At 38.6% G+C, this 19,759-nt stretch overlaps 1 protein-coding gene across 3 annotated transcripts in view; it reads right to left on the reverse strand.

The window, feature by feature from the left end:
* Positions 1–19,759, reverse strand: part of ZFYVE9 (zinc finger FYVE-type containing 9) — a 137,589-nt gene that overhangs the window by 53,637 nt on the left and 64,193 nt on the right. For all 3 annotated transcript variants that reach the window (XM_006149398.2, XM_006149399.2, XM_027772237.1), the window contains 3 exons: positions 16,207–16,327; positions 10,873–10,995; positions 9,026–9,181 (listed from right to left, as the gene is read on the reverse strand). In XM_006149398.2, coding sequence (XP_006149460.1) covers positions 9,026–9,181; positions 10,873–10,995; positions 16,207–16,327 — 400 coding nt within the window. The remainder of the gene's footprint in view (positions 1–9,025; positions 9,182–10,872; positions 10,996–16,206; positions 16,328–19,759) is intronic.

The following is a 19,759-nucleotide window of genomic DNA, read 5'->3' on the forward strand; positions in this document are numbered from 1 at the left end:
GTTCTGGCAAGGCCTGCATCCAAATAGCAGGTGAAGGCACCAAGTTGACCATTGATGCTTTCTACATTGTACTCATCTCGGGTCACTTCCACTTGACCTTCATAGATCTTGTCCCTGTCACCTATTGAGAAGCCTGCGGGCCAGCAGCAGGCCAGTACAATATGCTGCAGCATCATTTGTCAGGCCAACCTTCTTCACACCATGTTTTCGTAGTTCGTGTGCATAAGCTGCGCAGACTATCATATCCCCTTCTATACGGGCATAAGCAGTCTGACAAATAGTATCTCTGTTAGTTACACAAACTATCATCCTGTATTTGGGTGTGTTGTACTTATTTTTATTCTGGATCACCAAGCATTTCTGAGCATAGTAATCAGTTTTACCCTCTCGTCATCTTCTAAATTTCACTTGGTATCTCTTAAAGTAGGCCTTATTCTTGATGACTTTAACAAATCCTATCCTGTGGAACTGAGACCCGTGGCGGCGGCCGACCTAAGAATTTACATTCTTTACAACAAAATAACAAAAAAGTAGTGCTGGTGCAGCCAGTAGCACACTTCATTACGGAGCTGGAAGGCATGTGGCTGACCCTGGGTTTGGATTCCTGGTACAGTCAGCCTGAAACAGCTGGGTGCATGTGTTTGCCTAAGATCCTGATAAGATGGAGGGCTGAGAGACAGGGATTACAAGAGATGAGAACCCATTAAGAGTACCTCTTGTACATGTGCTATCTAACATGAATGAAAGAAAAAAACTTTTAGAAAATGTATTAACTCCATCAATTCCAACAAGTGATTTAGGCTATCATTTATGACCTAATCTACAAACAATTATCATTCCACAGGTGTAGATATTGGCAAAATATTGGGTATAAGAACTTGACATGGGGCCAGCAGGTGGCTTGGTGGTTAAGGATGCTGGACTCCTACAGGGCCAACCATGGTTTGAGTCCCAGACCTGGCCACTTGCTTTCTCTCTTTTACTCTCTCTTTCTCTCTCTCTCTCTCTCCCCCTCCCCAGTCAAATTAAAATAAATAAGTGAATAAATAAAGTTAAATAAAATAATTCTTAAAAAATAGAATTTGACAAAAAAAAAAGAGCTCTCATTAAAAGACTTAATCTGGGACTCTTACATTCAAGGTTTGATAATATGCTAATACCAACCTTATATATGTACTTCTTTATAAAAATATTTAGGGCCAGCAGGTGGCATGGTAGTTAAGGCACTGGATCCTACATGGCTGACTACACAGTTTGAGTACAGGACCAGGCAGCTTGAAAAACATGACAGGCACATGTGCATGTATGCCAAAAATCCTGATCTGAAAAAGAAGAAAAAGGGACTGTGGCATGGCCATCTGACCTGGTGTAGGGGGGTGTGAATCCGCTTTTTTTCCCTCTCTCTCTCTAGTGACCATATGGGCCCTACAGCAAAAATCTAAAAAAAAAAAAATTTCAATTCAATGAATTCATTGAATTAAGATCACTCAAGAACCAACATAACTAAAATAAATACCACATCAGAGGCCGGCAGGTGGTATGGTAGTTGAGGGCACTGAACTCCCACACGGCTGACCATGGTTCAAGTACCAGACCTGGCAACTTGCTTTCTCACTTTCCCTCTCTCTTTCTCTCTGGTCAAATTAAAATAAACAAACACATAAAGTTAGATAAAATTAAAATAAATAAATAAAAGTTAAATAAAATAAATGTATCTTGCTTTTGAAGTTCAATGACCTAGCAAAGATGTCAAATACTTTATATCAGTAGTTTACAAAACAATTTTATATGCCATTAATCAGATGATCATGACACCAGTGCCACTAGGTTAACAAGGCAGGTACCATTTCCCTACAAATTTGGACATTTATTTCACAAATGAAGAAACAGAAGTTAAATAACTGGCAAAACAAGACCTAGAATGCAGATCTTTCAGTCTCCTAGTCTTTCCGTATGTCACTTTCTCTTTTAAAATACACAGACAGTAATCTGGCCAGCCACAGTAGTGCAATGCTAATGCAACGCTCCATGATGCTGAGGCCATCTGGAAAGGTCCTGAGTTCGCATCCTGAGGTCTCCCTTGGGCAGACTGGGTGAGCATGTATTCCTGTGATCCTGGCTAGCTGAGGCTAGGGGCAGGACTGTGGCATGAGAGTACCCTTTGGGGAGGGGCCTCTATTTCTTTCTCTCATGCTCTCATAGTTAAAATAAACAAAATATATATAGTAATTTGTAATTGTCTACCTTGAATTTGGAATTTAAACTTTGTTTTTCAAATGCTTACTGTCATCTGCATATATTCTTTGGAAAGAGCATTTTTTTTCCTGGGATGGTAGATAGGACAGCAGGGTCTAGCAGTTAGGACAGCATGGCCAAACATGCAATTCAAGAAACATGCCAGGCATGTGTACATGCATGTCCAAAATCCCAAAAGGAGGGAGGAACGGAGAAGAAAGGATTGTGGCATGATCATTCCTCATGGGAGGTACTTCCTTCTCTCTCTCTCTCTGCCAAGTACAAGCACTCTTAAAAACAAAAAACAAAAAACAACAAAAAAAAACAACTAGAAAGACCACTTTTTTTTTATACCATCTGTTGGTCCCTATTTTATTTATTTTTATTTATTTTAATTTGACCAAAGTGAGAGACAGGAAAAGACAGAGAGGGAAGTGAGAAAGCAATCCGCCAGGTCTGGGACTCGAACCTCAGTTGGTCATTTAGGAGTCCAGCCCCTTAATCACCATGCCACCTGCTGGTCCCCCAGAAAGACCACTTTTTAAAAATCTTTATTTCTCCCCCACTTCTAATTTACTTGTAGTTTGTCTTCTACATACTTATGGAAGTAGGAAATGGGCAAGAGATGGTAGTATAAAAATAGCTTCAATACATTTTTTTCCCCTAAGTTAATACTAAGTATGCATTTATATTCTTAGACTGAGATAAACTGTTACATTTAAGCTTAGAGTTAGCCTTGTGGCTTTGTGGTTAAGGTAACTGGATCCCAAATAGCTAACCAGTTTGAATTTTGTCCTGACAGCCTGAAAAACATGCCACAATCCCTTCTCCTCCAGTCTCCTCTAGGAATTTTGGGCATACACACACATGCACCTGGTGTGATTTTCAAACCACAGGGTCTAAGACCTAAACTGCAGAGTCAGCTATGTGGGATCCAACACCTTAACCTCTGTGCCATCTATTGGCACTGGACGAACTTTTGAAAAAAGAAAAAAACAAAAGTGACTTAGATGTAATATATTCTGACTTTAAACTATCACTATCATCTTATCATTATATCCAAGTAATTTCTGTTACAGATTTTTTTTTGTCATGGGATGCATATACTCACTAGCGACAGAGAGGGAAGATGATAATTTATTAACATTTAATATATATTTCACTTATTTTTCTTTCTTTTTTTTCTTTTTTAATAGATTTTTGCTATAGGGTGTGTGTGCTTACCAGAGGGACAAAGAGAGACAGAGAAACAGAAAGTGAGAAATCATCCCCCAGGGGAATGGCCATGCCACATCCCCTCTCTTCCATTCTCCTCTTAGAATTTTGGGCACACATGCACATGTGCCCAGTGTGAGCTTCAAACTGGGTTCGGGACTCAAACCACAGCTGACCATATGGGGATCCAGGGCCTTAAGCAGTACACCACCTGCTGGCCCTACAAGGACACTTTTTAAAAAAATGTATAACCACTTATGCTAAACATATATTTTTAAAAATAATTATTTTATTTAACTTTATTTATTCATTTACTTATTTTAATTTGACCAGAGAGGGACAGAGAGAAAGTACGAGAGAGCAAGAGAGAGAGAGAGAAAGTGAGAAAGCAGGCCCCTAGGTCTGGGACTTGAACCATTGTCAGCCATGTGGGAGACCAGCACCCTTAACTACCATGTCACCTGCTGGTCCCAGCTAAATATATATTTTAATTACTCATGCAATGGTTCATCATCATCTTCTTATACTATTTTGCAGTATTCCATCTACAGCTCTAGTTCCTTTTTTTAATTTTTAAAATGTTATTATTATTGTTATTATTATTATTATTATTAATTTGACCAAAGAGAAAGAGAAAGAGAGGGATAGTGAGAAAGCAAGCTGTCAGGACTGGGACTTGAACCGTGGGTGGCCATGTGGGAACCCAGGATTTAAACCACTATGCAACCTGCCAGTCCAAGCTCTACTTTCTTTTCACTGTCCTATCTCATTCACAAACAGTTTCAATCATCACAAAAAAAGCTGTGTCTCCGAAATCTGTATTTCAGACCAGAGCTATCTTCCTAGGTCTATATCCATGTATTCATCTTCCATTTACATATTCCACCTGAAGCCATTATTTCAAATTCAACAGACTTAAAGAACTCTTCTCCCTCTCCTGTGCCAAATGCACTCTTCTTTCTTATTCACCGTCTCAACATCCACTCCAGTACCCAAACCAATCTGAAGCCAATTTAGACTTGTCCCCTCTAGTCTCTCACATCTAATTACTGACGGTCACCAAATCCTACTGAATAGAACCATCATGCCTTTCATATCTCTCCAGTATTCTGCATTCCCACTGCAATTACTTAATTTAGGCCCTGATAATCTCTTAATTTATTGCTTTTTTAAAAATCGATTTTATTGAGGTCTAACCTACATATAATAAAAAAAACAGACTACTGAGTTAAGCAACAGTTGGGTGATTTTTGACAAATGTAAACACTCATGTAACCACTATCCCAATCAAGATACAGAACATGACATCATCCCAGAGATGCCCCTGGACCTCTCTGAAGTCAATTCTAGCACTTGCACACTCAAGCTTCAGGCAAATGTTAATCTGATCTTTATCATCCCAGATTCAGTTTGCAGATTCACAGAAATGGAAACATCCAATATGTACTTTATTTGTGCCTGATTTCTTTTGCTCAGCATAGTGTCTATGAGAGTCATCCATGGTGTTACATATATTGACATTTTGTTCTATTTTATTATTGAGCAGTATTCTAATGTATGAATGTATATTTGCTTATCCACTGCACTTGCTTTTTTAAGAATTATTTCACTTTGATTTTACTTATTATTTTTCAATTTTGACCAGAGAGAGAAGGAAAGCAAGCCGCCAAGTCTGGGACTCAAACCACAGTCGGCCATGTGGGAGTCAAGCACCTCAACCACCATGTCACCTGCCGGTTCTGCAAATGCTTCTTAACCGCCAACAGCCTCCCACACTTTGACCCATTTTTCATAGTTTACAGAGTCCTCTTTCTAAAATGCAAATCTCATCATTCCACTCACTCACCTTACATTCTTCTCACGGTTCTTCACTGCCTTACTCACACGGGGATGAGCTCTGAAAAGGGACATTCATGAACCTCTGACGATCTAAGTCCCTGATACCTTCTCAAGACCCGCATGGACGTACAATTACTTGGATGCCCAATGCCATTTCTCTATGTACAGTTTTCACATGTGAATACATTCAAGTTGAGGAAAAAAATGAAAGCTTCAGATTATTTCTGGAAAGAAATTCAGCTCCAGGGTATCGTATGACCCGGAGGACCTGGAGGACTTCGGATTAACATTATACATTTTGGAAGTGACACAGTAAATACTGAAATGTACTTCACGGGCATATTGTGATCAGTTTCTACTGTTTGACTTAGTCCTTACAATAATACCACACCTAAGTCATCAGAGACTAAGTCATGAAGGCTAATCTTTTACATAAAAGCTATAATCACATTTAAAATGAAATTTTAGGGTCAGCCAGCACCATGGTGGTTAAGGTGGTTGGATCCTGCATGGCCAGCTGCACAGTGGGAAGTCCCAGACTCTATAACTTGAGAAACACACTGGGAGCACATGTGAACAAGCCTCTAAATTCTGAAAGGAGCAGAGCTAGAGGAGAAGGGATTGCAGTGTGGCCATTTCCCATGGGAGTTGCTTTCTCATTTTCTCTCTTCACTCAGTGCTCATGCCCTCTGACAGATTTTTATTAAATATGAAATTTTATATCCTGCTTTTGCACTTATTTCAAGAACATTTTTCATGCTATTACATTTTTCGTTGATATTAGTTTAATGGCCAAAAAAGATTCTGAAAAAGGTACACACAGGGACCAGCAGATGACATAACAGTTATGTCACTGGACTCTCATGCAATTGACTGTGGTTTGAGTCTCAGACCTGGCAGCTTCAAACTCAAGCAAGGCATGTGTGCATGCATGCACAAGATCCTAGGAGAATGGAGAAGGGATTGTGGCATGGCCATCCCCCTGGAAGATGATTTCTCACTTTCTGTCTCTGTCTCTCCAGCAAGCGCATGCACCCTATAGCAAAAATCTCTCTTTAAAATTAAAAAAGTCTAAATAATTTATGGTTTTAACATACTTATAAAATATCAAGAAATAGATTTAAAAAGCTTTAATAGCCTCATCATCTTCACCCCTTTCTCCAAGCTTTGTACACTTTCTTTTTTTTAAATTCACATCAGTTCTACAAACTGAGCTCTAACTATGATCCAGGTACTATAGGAATACAGAGTTGGAAAAAACAGTGTCTCTGCTTGGTTTTGAATGTATACAATGTGTATGTGTTTACGTGCTTCATAAAATCAAGGAATGCATGAAGTAAAAGCATTGATGGGCTGGCACCAGCTCTTGTTGGCTCATGGAAGCTAATTGTTAAACTTTAAGAAACTTTGTGAGCCATTTTTCAAACATGACTATTTTTAAATGTTAAATTATATAAACATGGGACCAGCAGGTGGCATGGTGGTTAAGCCACTGGACTTGCACACGGCTGACTGTGGTTCAAGTCCTAGAGCTGGCAGCTTGATTTCTTGCTTTCCCTTACTCTTTCTCTCTGCCTCTCTCTGACTAAATTAAAAAATATTAAAATAATTCTAAAAAATTATATAAACTTACAATTAAGTAAACTGCTTGAAAAGCAAAGGTAGTAAATACAGATAGCCCTTGCTTGACACAGTACTGAAATACATTAATTTTAATTACCACAGGTCTTTCTTTTTTTGGGGGGGGGGGTTTGCTATAGGGCACATGTGGTCACCAGAAAGATAGAGACAGAAAGCAGGAAATCACCTCCCAGGGGGGATCGCCATGCCACAATCCCTTCTCCTCCATTCTCCTCTCAGGATCTTGGGCACACACGTACATGCACCTGGCATTGAGTTTCAGCCACCAGGTCCAAGATCTGAACCGTGGTCAGCTACATGGGAGTCCAGCAACATAGCCATTATGCCAGCTGCTGGTTCCACCATACTTTAGTCAAATAATACAGTCCTCCAACAACACAATTCAAAATGTATCTATCACCATATATTAATTAATTGCACAAAGTACAAACTTTGCTGCTAGCTCTTCAGCCCACAGATCACTATGTAAATAACAGATGCACATCATGATCAGTGATCAGTCATACCACTTCCTTCAAAATCTCTGTGATTAGTCACTACTCATCAGTTTATTCCATTCTTGCACAGACAACAACGCACATATTAGGATGCATCCTTTCTACTAGTAATAAAACCCACATGACAAAAATGAATAATCAAAAGAGAATTGACCAAATAAATGTATCAAATGAAGCAAAGAAACAAAAAGTGGTAAGGCTGGAAATAAAACTTAAATCGAACATAAATAGAATTGTAGAAGAAATAGTTGAGCCTGAGCTTTTTTGTCAAGTTTATTTATTCCATGATTCAAAGAGCAAGAGATAGTGTACCCCAATAGAATCTTTTTTTTTTTTTTGAGAGGTTTTTGCTATAGGGCGGGTGTGCGTGCCAGAAAGACAGAGAGAGACAGAAAGCAGGAAGTCACTCCCCAGGGGGTATGGCCACGCTGCAATCTCTTCTCCATTCTTCTCTCAGGATCTTGGGCACACATGCACATGCGCCCGGAGTGAGTTTAAGCCACCAGGTCCAGGACTCGAACCACAGTCAACTACATGGGAGTCCAGCGACATAGCCATTACACTATCTGCTGGTCCTCGTATGCTTTCTTTTATTATTTTTTTTAGTCCGAATACTTATATTTCTCTGTCCCTATTTATCAAGTATTAACATTACTTATTGACTTATTACAATAAATAATTTAGGTCAATTATACAACTTCTTACTTCCTCTGTTAAATCAGAGGGAGGCTAACTTTGTGATGTCAAATAATACAATTATCATTACAGATAACTATAGTGTCAAATAAATAATAAAGTTTCTCTCTCAACTTTACTTATCTCTTCATATTACTCTCCTGAGTCTATCCCAACTACAATCTTCCCCATAACAGCTATACCTTTACGTTTACATTGTTTCAGGTAATAGTATTTTCATCTTATTTTGAAACCATAATAAAGTCATCTGTGCTGTTTTTGAAACTTGAACATTCAGTAGCATATACATTAAGATTATACAGGGACCAGTAGTTAGCGTAATGGCTATGTCACTGGACTCCCACGTAGTCGACCGTGGTTCGAGTCCTGGACCTGGTGACTTAAACTCACGCCGGGCACGTGTGCATGCATGCCCAAGATCCCAAGAGGAGAATGGGGGAGAAGGGATTGTGGCGTGGCCATCCCCCCTGGGGGGTGATTTCTCGCTTTCTGTCTCTCTGTCTCTCTCTGTCTTTCTGGCAAGTGCACGCACCCTATAGCAAAAACCTCTCAAAAAAAAAAAAAAAAAAAGATTATACAAATATTGTTAACTGAAGAAGTAGTAAAATATAATTATGCTTCTTTCTCCCAGGTACCAATTTCATGACCCCTAACGTTGCTTAGAGGAAGATACTCTTATATCAAGATCAATGTATTCTCATAACTTGGAGTCCAGCCCCTGTAAAACAGTAACTATACCAAGTAAAGCACTAACATTTATAATTGCCTTATAAACCATTAAAAGTTTAATATCAAACTCAATGCCATGCTTAAATCTAAATTTAAGATTATTATTTTGTATCTGAGCCCCCAAATTTTGAACATCTTCAAAGGGTGCAGACTAAATTACAGTGCATTCCTACCTGCCAGAGCATCCCGATAAAGCTGCACAAAGTGATTAAAGATATCCTTTGGCAAACATTTTTCATCTGGTAGACACTGTAGAAGAATGACTATCTCAGACTGACCCACAGCATGCATTCCCTTGGTTGTGAAACACCAGCACTTCCTATTCACATCTGTAGATAAAATAAAAATATAAAGACAAAGATGTTCTTCTCAGTTCTTCCCCTTTAAAATAATATATACAAATTTATGTTATAATACACCAAAGATTAAAATAGATCATACTGAGTCTATATAATTCAACTGTGAACTGTCACTGCATTGAGCCAAAGAATTACTGTAGAAAATAAAACACGCCAATGTCCCTAGATCTTTTTTAAAACACTTAGAAAAATTACTGGAAGGGAAGTAAAAGAAATAAAATACACTTAACACTTTGAACTACTATTATTAAAAGAAACACTATTAACAACAGAATAAATAAAACTATGTATCCTATTGAATGACACAATCCCTTGTCTTTATTTAAAAAAAAAAAATCACTTAACCAAAGAAAATAATTACCTATGTAATACCACAAACAATAAAAATCATTATTATAGCTTTGGCTTCAAGTTGTGACTAAAAAAAATACATTTTCACATGCATTTTAAAAGTTTAATCTATGGCCAAAAAAGATTCCAGCAATGGTAATTATAGTGCTTCCTGGGAGAAAATTCTAGACAATAAGCAACATAACTTCGTGCTATAAAAAGTGAAGAAAAGGATGCTTTTCTGAACTTCTTACTTCTGCTCCATCACTTCAAGGCTCCGTAGAGTATATACATCAAAATGTCATATGTAGTCAAAAATAATGCTTAATTCTTGATATTTTTATTATTTGTACCCCAACACAAATTCAAATAAAATTATGAATATCACCACGTAAATAAAAATAAATGCAAACTTAAAAAGAAAAGAAAGATCCTTTTCTTTCACTTTGGGAATTGTTAATTTATGTACCTAAACAGGATGTCCCCAATGATGGTGCACACTTTAAAAATTCTAGGTTAGCTCATTTCTAAGTATAACTTATAAACTAGATACGGTAAATTGAAATTTCAAGCAAATTATTTTAAAATCTGATCCTGTAAGGGAAGGTAGCAAACATTAATAACTGATCAAACAGTGTGATTAGCAAATAAGCAAAAGAACCTACATTTCATCAGTGTAGAACCTCCACGGAACCACTAGCTAGGCGGTTTAGTTTCTAAGATCAATTTAAAGTATACATTGGGAACTGGAGCATTGTTCTGCTGAGATTCCTTCCTTCCTCTAAAATTACCTATTAACACTCATCCACAATAAATGCCATCTTGGATAAATACATATTGGAAAACAGAATTAAGATTCCAAATCACTGTCCTGTTTGTCATCTGACCCCTATGAAGCTAGCACCAACTAAGAAATTAACTTTTCCCAAGAAAAGTTTTGCACCATGATTAACATTTCTAGGATTAATACCTATTGTGTAAATTATTTGGCCCTCCTGGACAATTTATCTACCACCAATTATCCTGGTGGAGAGTTACGACCTCATGTATCCAGCTCCAGAGGAACATAACTCAGATCAATTCAAGATTGGTTTGACTCTTCATGAAGAATTCACCTACCTCACCTCTATGACCAAAGGAAAGAGCTTCAAGTAGTCTCATACTTGTCATCTGGAATATATTATTTTATAGGAACCAACTTCAGAACTCAATTTTTAGTAAGATGGTGCTCAACGTAAAAACACTTATGATTAAGAAATTTTAAAACTTTATTTTCTATGAACTTTAGTGAAGCACCTCAGTCTAACATTTTTTTTAAAAAATTCACTTACAATTTACAATTTTAACCATTGACAACAAGTTTGCATTTAAAACAAACACAAGTGGGTCAGGACCACCATCTTCCAGTTGTTGCATTACTGAAATCTGTGATGGTTTCTCTTCTACAGCATAGTCTGCAGGGGGTAGGAAACATACAATAGATTGGTTAAAAAGACAAATCCAGAGAAAAATCTGATAAAGAAACAAGTTAATTATTCACAGGAAAAAGACAGCATCTAATTTATAGACAGAGTAAACACAGGTCTGAGTTTGTACCTCCTGTCCCAGTGTGATGGTAAGAGTGCCCCTTTCACTCTCAAGTGACAAGTCCAGTTTGGATGATAATATGATTATCCTGTTTATAGATCTCTCCCCAAAATGATCTCTGCCATAGTCTAAAGATAATTTTTTCATTTAACAAAAAAATCCCAACAATTATAAGAATTTCACATAATACATGTTCTAAGACAAATATTTAAAATAACCCATGATACCTAAGAAACTGATAATAAACTATATAGTTACTACTAGAAAGACAGTCAAGAAATTGGAGTAGAGAGAGAGAGACCTACTTTTTCTCAATACTTTTTTTATACTGTTTGGGATTTCTGACTATTAAAAAAATAAAAGTTAAAAAAAAAAAAAGCACCCAAAAGACAGGCCCCATGGCATTGGTCGCCCAATTGAAGTTTGAATCTGGCCCTGGGGGCTTGAGAAACATGCCAGGTGCTTGTGTACTTGCACACACCCCAAATCCTGAAGGGCTGGAGAAACAGAGAAAAAAGGATTGCATTGTGACCAAGCCCCCATTGAGAGGTGCTTCCCTCCCCACTTTGGAGAGCACAAGTACCCTGCAGCAGTAAAAATGCACCCCCCAAATAAATGTATCACAAGTCAACTCATGTGGTGAAATAATTCCTCTAAGTGTAATTCAAGAGTTTAGTACATCATCACTGCTACCAGTAAATCACACAGCAGATTCTGCCCAGAGAAGTTAATACTTGAGACTAAATATAACCCTTCCCATTTAATATCTGCAAGCACAGAAATATTCAGTCACCTCATTTTGAATGATATGGTTATCTCAGCCTGAAGTAAAAATCACGAAAAATAGTAATTGTAGAATCTAGAGACACAGTAAAGGAACTGAAAAACCTAAAAGTTGAGTGGTGCTTGATTGAATTTACATAAAATGTATCATGAAGATACAGCAAGACCAAAAAAAAAAAAGTGATGCCATTTCCTATTGACTAATAGAAATTTTTATGTTTTTGAATATAATGGGAAATTCTACCCGACTAATGAAAATATTTATTGAAAAGTGAATTAAAATTTTTTATGAAGTTTTCACACTGAAACACAAAATTGTAAAATTCTGGTGAAGAGGCTATAATACAATTTAATTAAATAAATATAGATAACTAGTTCTTATTTCTTTTTTTTTTTTTTTTGGAGAGATTTTTTCACTATAGGGCACGTGCGCTCGTCAGACAGACAGAGAGAGACACAGAGACAGAAAGCGAGAAATCACCCCCCTGGGGGGATGGTCACGCCGCAATCCCTTCTCCTCCATTCTCCTCTCAGGATCTTGGGCACGCACGCACATGCGTCTGGCATGAGTTTTAAGTCACCGGGTCTGGGACGAGAACCGTGGTCGACTACGTGGGAGTCCAGCGACATAGTCATTACGCTAACTGCTGGTTCCCTTGATAGGAGAGATTTTGACAATTAGATTTAATAGATAAAACATTCCATGAAAATGGAATCCACTAATCTGACTTATTTTTAACAATAGGACAGCCTGATTTCTTATTCACTTAAGATTTATTAAAATAACAAAAAATTTTGGACCAGCAGATGGCATAATGGTTACATCGTTGGAATCTCATGTAGTTGACCACGGTTCAAGTCCCAGACCCGGCAGTTTAAAACTCACACCAGGCACATGTGTATGTGTGTCCCAGATCCTGAAAGAAAAATAGAGGAGAAAGAATTGTGGCGTGGCCATCCCCTGTCTTTCTCTGTCTCTCCAGACAGATTTCTGCCCTATAGAAAAATCTCTTTAAAAGATAAATAAATAGTAACAAAAATTTGAAACCTAAGCAGTAATTTTACTACAAAAGAATATTTTTAGGAAGTCCTGGTAAAGTGGTAAAGGTATTATGCAATCAAAAGAATGTTTCACTTTATGTGAAAGCTCACTGATAAACAATCTGGAGCACAGCTGGGTTTAACAGTGTGAAAATTCAGCAAATAGTTGCTGAGAACCTGCTTTTAGCCCAGCCCTGTGTGAGCAGCAGACACATATGAACTGCACCAATGAAATCCATGCTCTCGATAAAAGAATCATACCTATAAAATATCTAAATTAAAACGAGCAAAGCTTTAATGTAGCAACAGTCTATAAAAATTGCTTTTAGGGGACTAGCAGGTGGCATGAAGGTTAAGGTGGATTGATTCCACACGGCCAATAGTGTGGTTTGAGTCCTGGACCTAGTGACTTGAAAAAACACATAGGGCACGTGTGTGCATGCCCAAGAGAGGGGACTGCAGCATGGCTATCCCCCCTGGGGGTGATTTTTTTCTCTCTCCCTTTCTCTATGTCTCTCTTCAGCAAGAGCATGTGTCCTACAATAAACTGGGGGGGAAAAAAAAAGGGAATAGTGATAAGTAAGCCAAAGACTACTTTGTAGGCAGCCTAGATAAGAATTCAGAGAGCAGTGATCCATTAGGCTGGATTTTGAAAAGTTCATGAGCTCCACAGAAAGTTGAGATTATAGAGGGGATTCCAAGCAGTGGAAAGAGAGAAAAGGATAATATTAGTTACATGTCCGCTTTGCACCAGATACTTCTTCTGTGTACTTCACAAGTATGTTATCTAATTTAATATTCACAATGATTCTGAAGTAGGTATAGTTACCTAATCTTTAAAAAGCAGAGTAGGAAACAGATTCAGAGAGGATACTTGACCTGCGTACTGGATTACATAGCTACAACAGAATGGTACTGGCATTAAAACTTCAGGTTCCTCAATTCTAAAAGCCCATTCTCTTCTCATTATTCCATAGCAAAACAAAACAAAAACAAAAACAAAAACGCATTGAGGAATGAAAATAAATACTCAATAACAGCAAATAATCTGTACGTATATATTGCATTAGGGTAATAGCTGAAAATACAAGTTGATAATAAATGACTGGAAAGACAGGTTGGGCTAAAGTTATAAGGAACACCATCTTGGGTGGAGTGGTAGACTCCACATGGACAACTATGGTTCAAGTCCCTGACCTGATGGCGTGCTTTATCATCTCCGTTCCCCCAGTCTCTGGTGAGTGTATGTACCTTATAGCAAAATAAAAAAATTAGTAATAGTAAATAAAATTAAATAGATAATTCTAAAAGAGTATTTATATACAAGTAATTTAGGGGCCAGCAGATGGTATGGTGGTTAAAGCGCTGGACTCCCACAGAGCAGATCATAGTCCAAGTTCTAAGCTTGGTGGCTTAAAAATAACGCAGGTGCGTGTGCATTTGTGCCCAAAATCCCAGGAGAAGAAGGGATGGCAGTGTGTCCATACCCTCGGGGGGTGATTTCTCACATTCCCTCTTACTGTCTCTCTGTTTCTGTCCTGCAAGCACACATGCCCTACAGCAAAACCTTAAAAAAAAAAAGTAATTTATACTGAAGGCATTGGGAATTCACTGAATATTTCTTTTCCTGACAGAGAGACAAAAAGAAATCACCCCTCGTGGGGATGGCCTTGTAGCAATCCCTTCACCTCCAAGGATTTTGTCTATGCACACACATATGCCCGGCGTGAGTTTTAAGCCGCCAGGTCAACTACATGACAGTCCAATGACGTAACCATTACGCCATCTGCTGGTCCCTCTACTGAATATTTCTAAGCAAAAACAAAATATAATAATATTTATGTTTAAAAGATAACTAGTAACAGTGTGGAAGATAAAATAGAGAGAAAGATCAAAGATGAGAAAACAAGTAAAAGCCTACAACAAAATTCAGAAGAGATTTTTAATAAAACATCTCTTAAAAAATGTACTGACTGGGGACCAGCAGTTAGCGTAATGGCTATGTTGCTGGACTCCCACATAGTCGACTGCAGTTCAAGTCCCGGACCCGGTGGCTTAAACTCATGCCAGGTACGTGTACATGTGTGCCCAAGATCCCGAGAGGAGAATGGAGGAGAAGGGACTGTGGCATGGCCATCCCCCCTGGGGGGTGATTTCTCGCTTTCTGTCTCTCTGTCTCTCTCTGTCTTTCTGGCGAGTGCACGCAAAAATCTCTCCCCCCCCAAAAAAAGGAAAAAAAAATGTACTGACTGAGGGGTCAGCAGGGGCCAGCAGGTGGCATGGTGGTTAAGAACGCTGGACTCCCACATGACTTACTGTGGCTCAAGTCCTGGACCTGGCGGCTTGCTTTCTCACTTTCCCTCTCTCTGTCTTTCTTTCTCTCTCTTGCTCCCTTGCTCTGTCCCTCTCTGGTCAAATTATAAGTAAATAATTAAAGTTAAGTTAAAAAATTCTTTTTGTAAAAAAAAGTACTAACTGGATGCTGACTGACATATCAACAACAAATTTTCACATAAAGTATTCTTTTTTTTTTTAAGAGAGAGAGTTTTTTTGCTATAGAGTGCATATGCTCACCAGAGAGACAGAGGAAGACAGGCAGAAAGGGAGAAATCAACCCCCCAGGGGGGATAGCCACACTGCAATCCCTTCTCCTCTGTTCTCCTCAGGATCTTGGGCATGCACGCACACATGCCCAGCATGAGTTTTAAGCTGCCGGGTCAGGACTCAAACCGTTATTAACCAGTGGGAGTCCAGAGATATAACCAATATGCCATCTGCTGGTCCCAGTATTCTTTTGACTGGATATTAATTTTACTTACCAGGATTCCCTAAAATATTTTTAACAATAAAACTGTTATTATACGAATTATATGTATTATACTTATTATATGTATCTTTCTGATATGTATATCATATTTCAAAAGCTAAATTAATGCACTAACTGTACCAGGGTAGGCCAATCCTAGAACCATGAACCATGCTTCAGGGTATTCTATGCTTATAAATATCTTTTAAAACTTTTAATAAACTATATTATAATTAAAATTATACCCTTCCGAAGCATGAAAATGGCATTCTAATATAAAAACATAAACATCTATTCAAAAATACAACTGTTTTCATGGTACTACGATAGTTGCTGTTTTGGTTGAATCGGAGGATGGTTATTACTTAAATTCTGTCTCCGTCCCTTAGTTAGAAGGCACTGTCTGGCATACATAGCTATCCCTGTTTAAATGTGCAAGTTCACATACCTCCTTTTACGCCAGTGGAGATGAGAATGGGAGGAAGGCCATCTTCAGGAATAAGGTTCATTGCACTTCCAACAGGACTTCCAACCTGAGTTATACTCCCAGAGAAGAGAGAAATATCCATCTAGGATAAAGCAAATCAGCAAAATAAACATCACAGAGTTTATAACTTTGGCAGAATATACTTAGGAATATAAATGGGAATTTAAGTGAATATTAAGAGATTCATACTGTTTGAAAAATAATAAAACATACTTGTTAGTTTATGGTTTCCCAAAGGACATGACTTACAGTATGAAAATGTTTTCAAATACATAAGTTTTCTTGCTGTATCTTCAAATCATGGTAATGAGAGAAGAGGCCTTGTAAGTCAGGATCAAAGCTTCTTTTACCTAAGTTTCTTTTACTGTAATTTTTTTAAGGCTTTTGCCATCAGGTGGGTGAGAGAGAGAGTATGTGTGTAAAGGGAAAATAAGAAACTACCCGGAGGGGGATGGCCACACTGCAATCCCTTCTCAGTTCTCCTCCTGGGATTCTGGGTTCACACCCACATGTGCCTGGTGTGATTTTCAAGCTGCCAGGTCTGGGACTCAAACCATAGCCGGTCATGTGGTAGTCCCACACCTTAACCACCACGCTACCTGCTGTTCCCCAAGAAAAATATTTAGAAAAAACACTGTAGTGGGGGTTTAGCAGGTGGCATGGTGGTTAAGGTGCCAGATTCCCACATGGTCAACTAACTATGGTTCAAGTCCTAGACCTGACGGCTTGTCTTCTCATTTTCCCTCACTTTCTCTCTCTTTGTTAAATTAAACATTGTAATAATAAGGGACCAGCAGATGATGTAATGGCTATGCCACTGGACTGCCATGTAGTCAACTGAGGTTCGAGTCCTGGACCTGGTGGCTTAAACTCACACCGGGCGCGTGTGCGTGCATGCCCAAGATCCCAAGAGGAAAATGGAGAAGGGATTGTGGCGTGGCCAATAACCCAGGGGGTGATTTCTCACTTTCTGTCTCTGTCTCTCTCTGTCTTTCTGGCAAGCACACATGCCCTATAGCAAAAACAAACAAACAAACAAAAACCCTCTTCCCATCAAAAAAATAAATAAAATAAAATAAATAATTCTTTAAAAAACCACAGTGGTAACAGAAGCAAAGTTTCAGTATTATTTCATAATCTCTGAACCTTTAATGCCTTTGAGTTTACTTAAGGTCTGATTTGTATTGTTTTACTTTTTTTTTTTTAATTTTCAGAGGATGCTGTACCTGCCAGAGACAGAGATAGAGAAAGAAAAAGCACCTTCCCATGGGACCTGACCATGCTGCAATCTTTTTCTGTCCATTTCTTTATCCTGTCAGGTATTTGAGCACGCACATGTGTATGCCTGGAGTGTTTTTAAAGCCAGTAAGGCCTAGATTCAAACTGGGGTTAGCCATGTGGGATCTGGCTTCCAATGCATAGCATTTAACCACTACACTAAAGGGTTGGTCTTATATTGCCTTTTTCTTTTTTTTAAGTATTCCCCTTTCTTTTTTAAAAAATTATTTTTATTTAACTTTAATTTATTTATTTTGATTTGATCAGAGAGGGACAGAGTAAGAGAGTGAGAGAAGTGAGAAAGTAAGTCACCAGGTCCAGGACTTAAAGCAAGACACCAGGTCTGGGACTCGAACCGCAGTTAGCCATGTGGTAGTCCAGCACTGGTCCTCTTATATTGGTTTTTTTTTTTTTTTTTTGAGAAGTTTTTCGCTATAGGGCGCGTGCGCTCGCCAGACAGACAGAGAGAGACATAGAGACAGAAAGCAAGAAATCACCCCCCAGGGGGGATGGTCATGCCGCAATCCCTTCTCCTCCATTCTCCTCTCGGGATCTTGGGCACGTACGCACACGCCCCCGGAGTGAGTTTTAAGCCACCGGGTCCGGGACGCGAACCACGGTCAACTACGTGGGAGTCTAGCGACATAGCCATTACGCTAACTGCTGGTTCCCTTATATTGCTTTTGAAAATAAACTTTGAGGGGCTGGCAAATGGTGTGGTTGTTAAAGGTGCTGGATTTCCCTTTCTCTCTCTCTCTCTCTCTGTCTCTTTCTGATATTATTATTTAAAATAATAACAACAAATGGAATTAAATAAATAAATAACTCTTTAAAATGAATAAAAATAAACTTTGAGGATAGTGGTGATGCTTACGCAACAATGTAAATTTACTAAATTGTACACTTAAAATATTGAGTTATTGGGGGCAGCAGATGGCATAGCAGTTATGTCACTGGACACCAACCACAGTTTGAGTCCCAGACCCAGCTTTTTGTATATCACGCCAGGCATACGTGCGTGCATGCCCAAGATCTTAGTAGGAGAATGAGAAGAAGGGATTGCAGCATGCCATGCCCCTTAGGGGGTGATTTCTTACTTTCCCTCTCACTGTCTCTCTCTCTTTAAATTAATAAGGGGCCAGCAAGTGGCACAGTGGTTAACACAGCTGGACTCCCACATGGCTGACCATAGTTTGAGTCTCAAACCTGGCAGCTTGCTTTCTCTCCTTCCCCTTCTCTCTCCCTCTGTTTCTCTCTGCTCAAATTAAAATTAGGTCAATTAAATAACTCTTTCAAAAATTAAATTAATAATTATAAAAAAAAAAAAGAAAGAAAAGAAGCAGAGTTTTGAGGCCAGCAGGTAGCATGGTGATTAAGGCACTGGATTTCCACACAGCCTACTGTAGTTTGAGTCCCAGATCCAGCAGCTTAAAAATTACACAGGGCACATGTGTGTGCAAAACTCCAAGAGGAGACTGAAAGAGAAAGGACTGTGGTGTGGCCATCCTCTCTAGGGGGTGATTTCTCACTTTCTCCCTCTCTGTCTCTTTCCAGCAAGTACATGCACTCTAAGGCAAAAACCTAAAACAAAACAAAAGCTAAAACTGAGGCCCAGGCACAGTGTCACAGGTAGCAAAGCACACCAAACTGATGTGCTGGAGGCCACATGGCTGGCCACGGGTTTGGGTCCTGAGTGGACCTGAAACACACTGGATGTACGTACATGCACCCCAGATCATGAAAAGCTGGAGGACTGGGAGAAGGGCTTAATGGTGTGACAGGATTCTGATGTGGGTGTTCCTTCCTTTCCCTCGTACTGCACACAAGTGCATTCATTCTCATGAAAGAAGTAAAAATAAACTTTTTAAAAAGCTAAAAATAAAACATCATATGCTATATGTTTCCATTTATATGAAATGCAAGAATAGGCTAAACTAATCTGTTTTGACAGAAATCAGAATAGCTACCTTGAAGAAGAGGTAAGGTACTGATAGAAAAAGTACAGGAGGGAACCTTCTAGAATGACACAAATGTTCTGTATCTTAACCAGAGGTAGTTATATTGTATGTAACCTGCTCACAAAAAAAAAAAAAAAAAAAAAAACCAGAAAGAAAGTAAAGAAAAGAAAGATTGAGAAAGATTGTCCTCCCCCCTCACCTTACTAGATACATATTAAAATAGTGTTGCACAACGTGACAGCACAGAAATAAAATAATTAATGTGGCTATTTTATCTT

Source organism: Tupaia chinensis, unplaced genomic scaffold (genome assembly GCF_000334495.1).
Source record: "Tupaia chinensis unplaced genomic scaffold, TupChi_1.0 Scaffold000259_1, whole genome shotgun sequence".
NCBI classification, from domain to species: domain Eukaryota; kingdom Metazoa; phylum Chordata; class Mammalia; order Scandentia; family Tupaiidae; genus Tupaia; species Tupaia belangeri.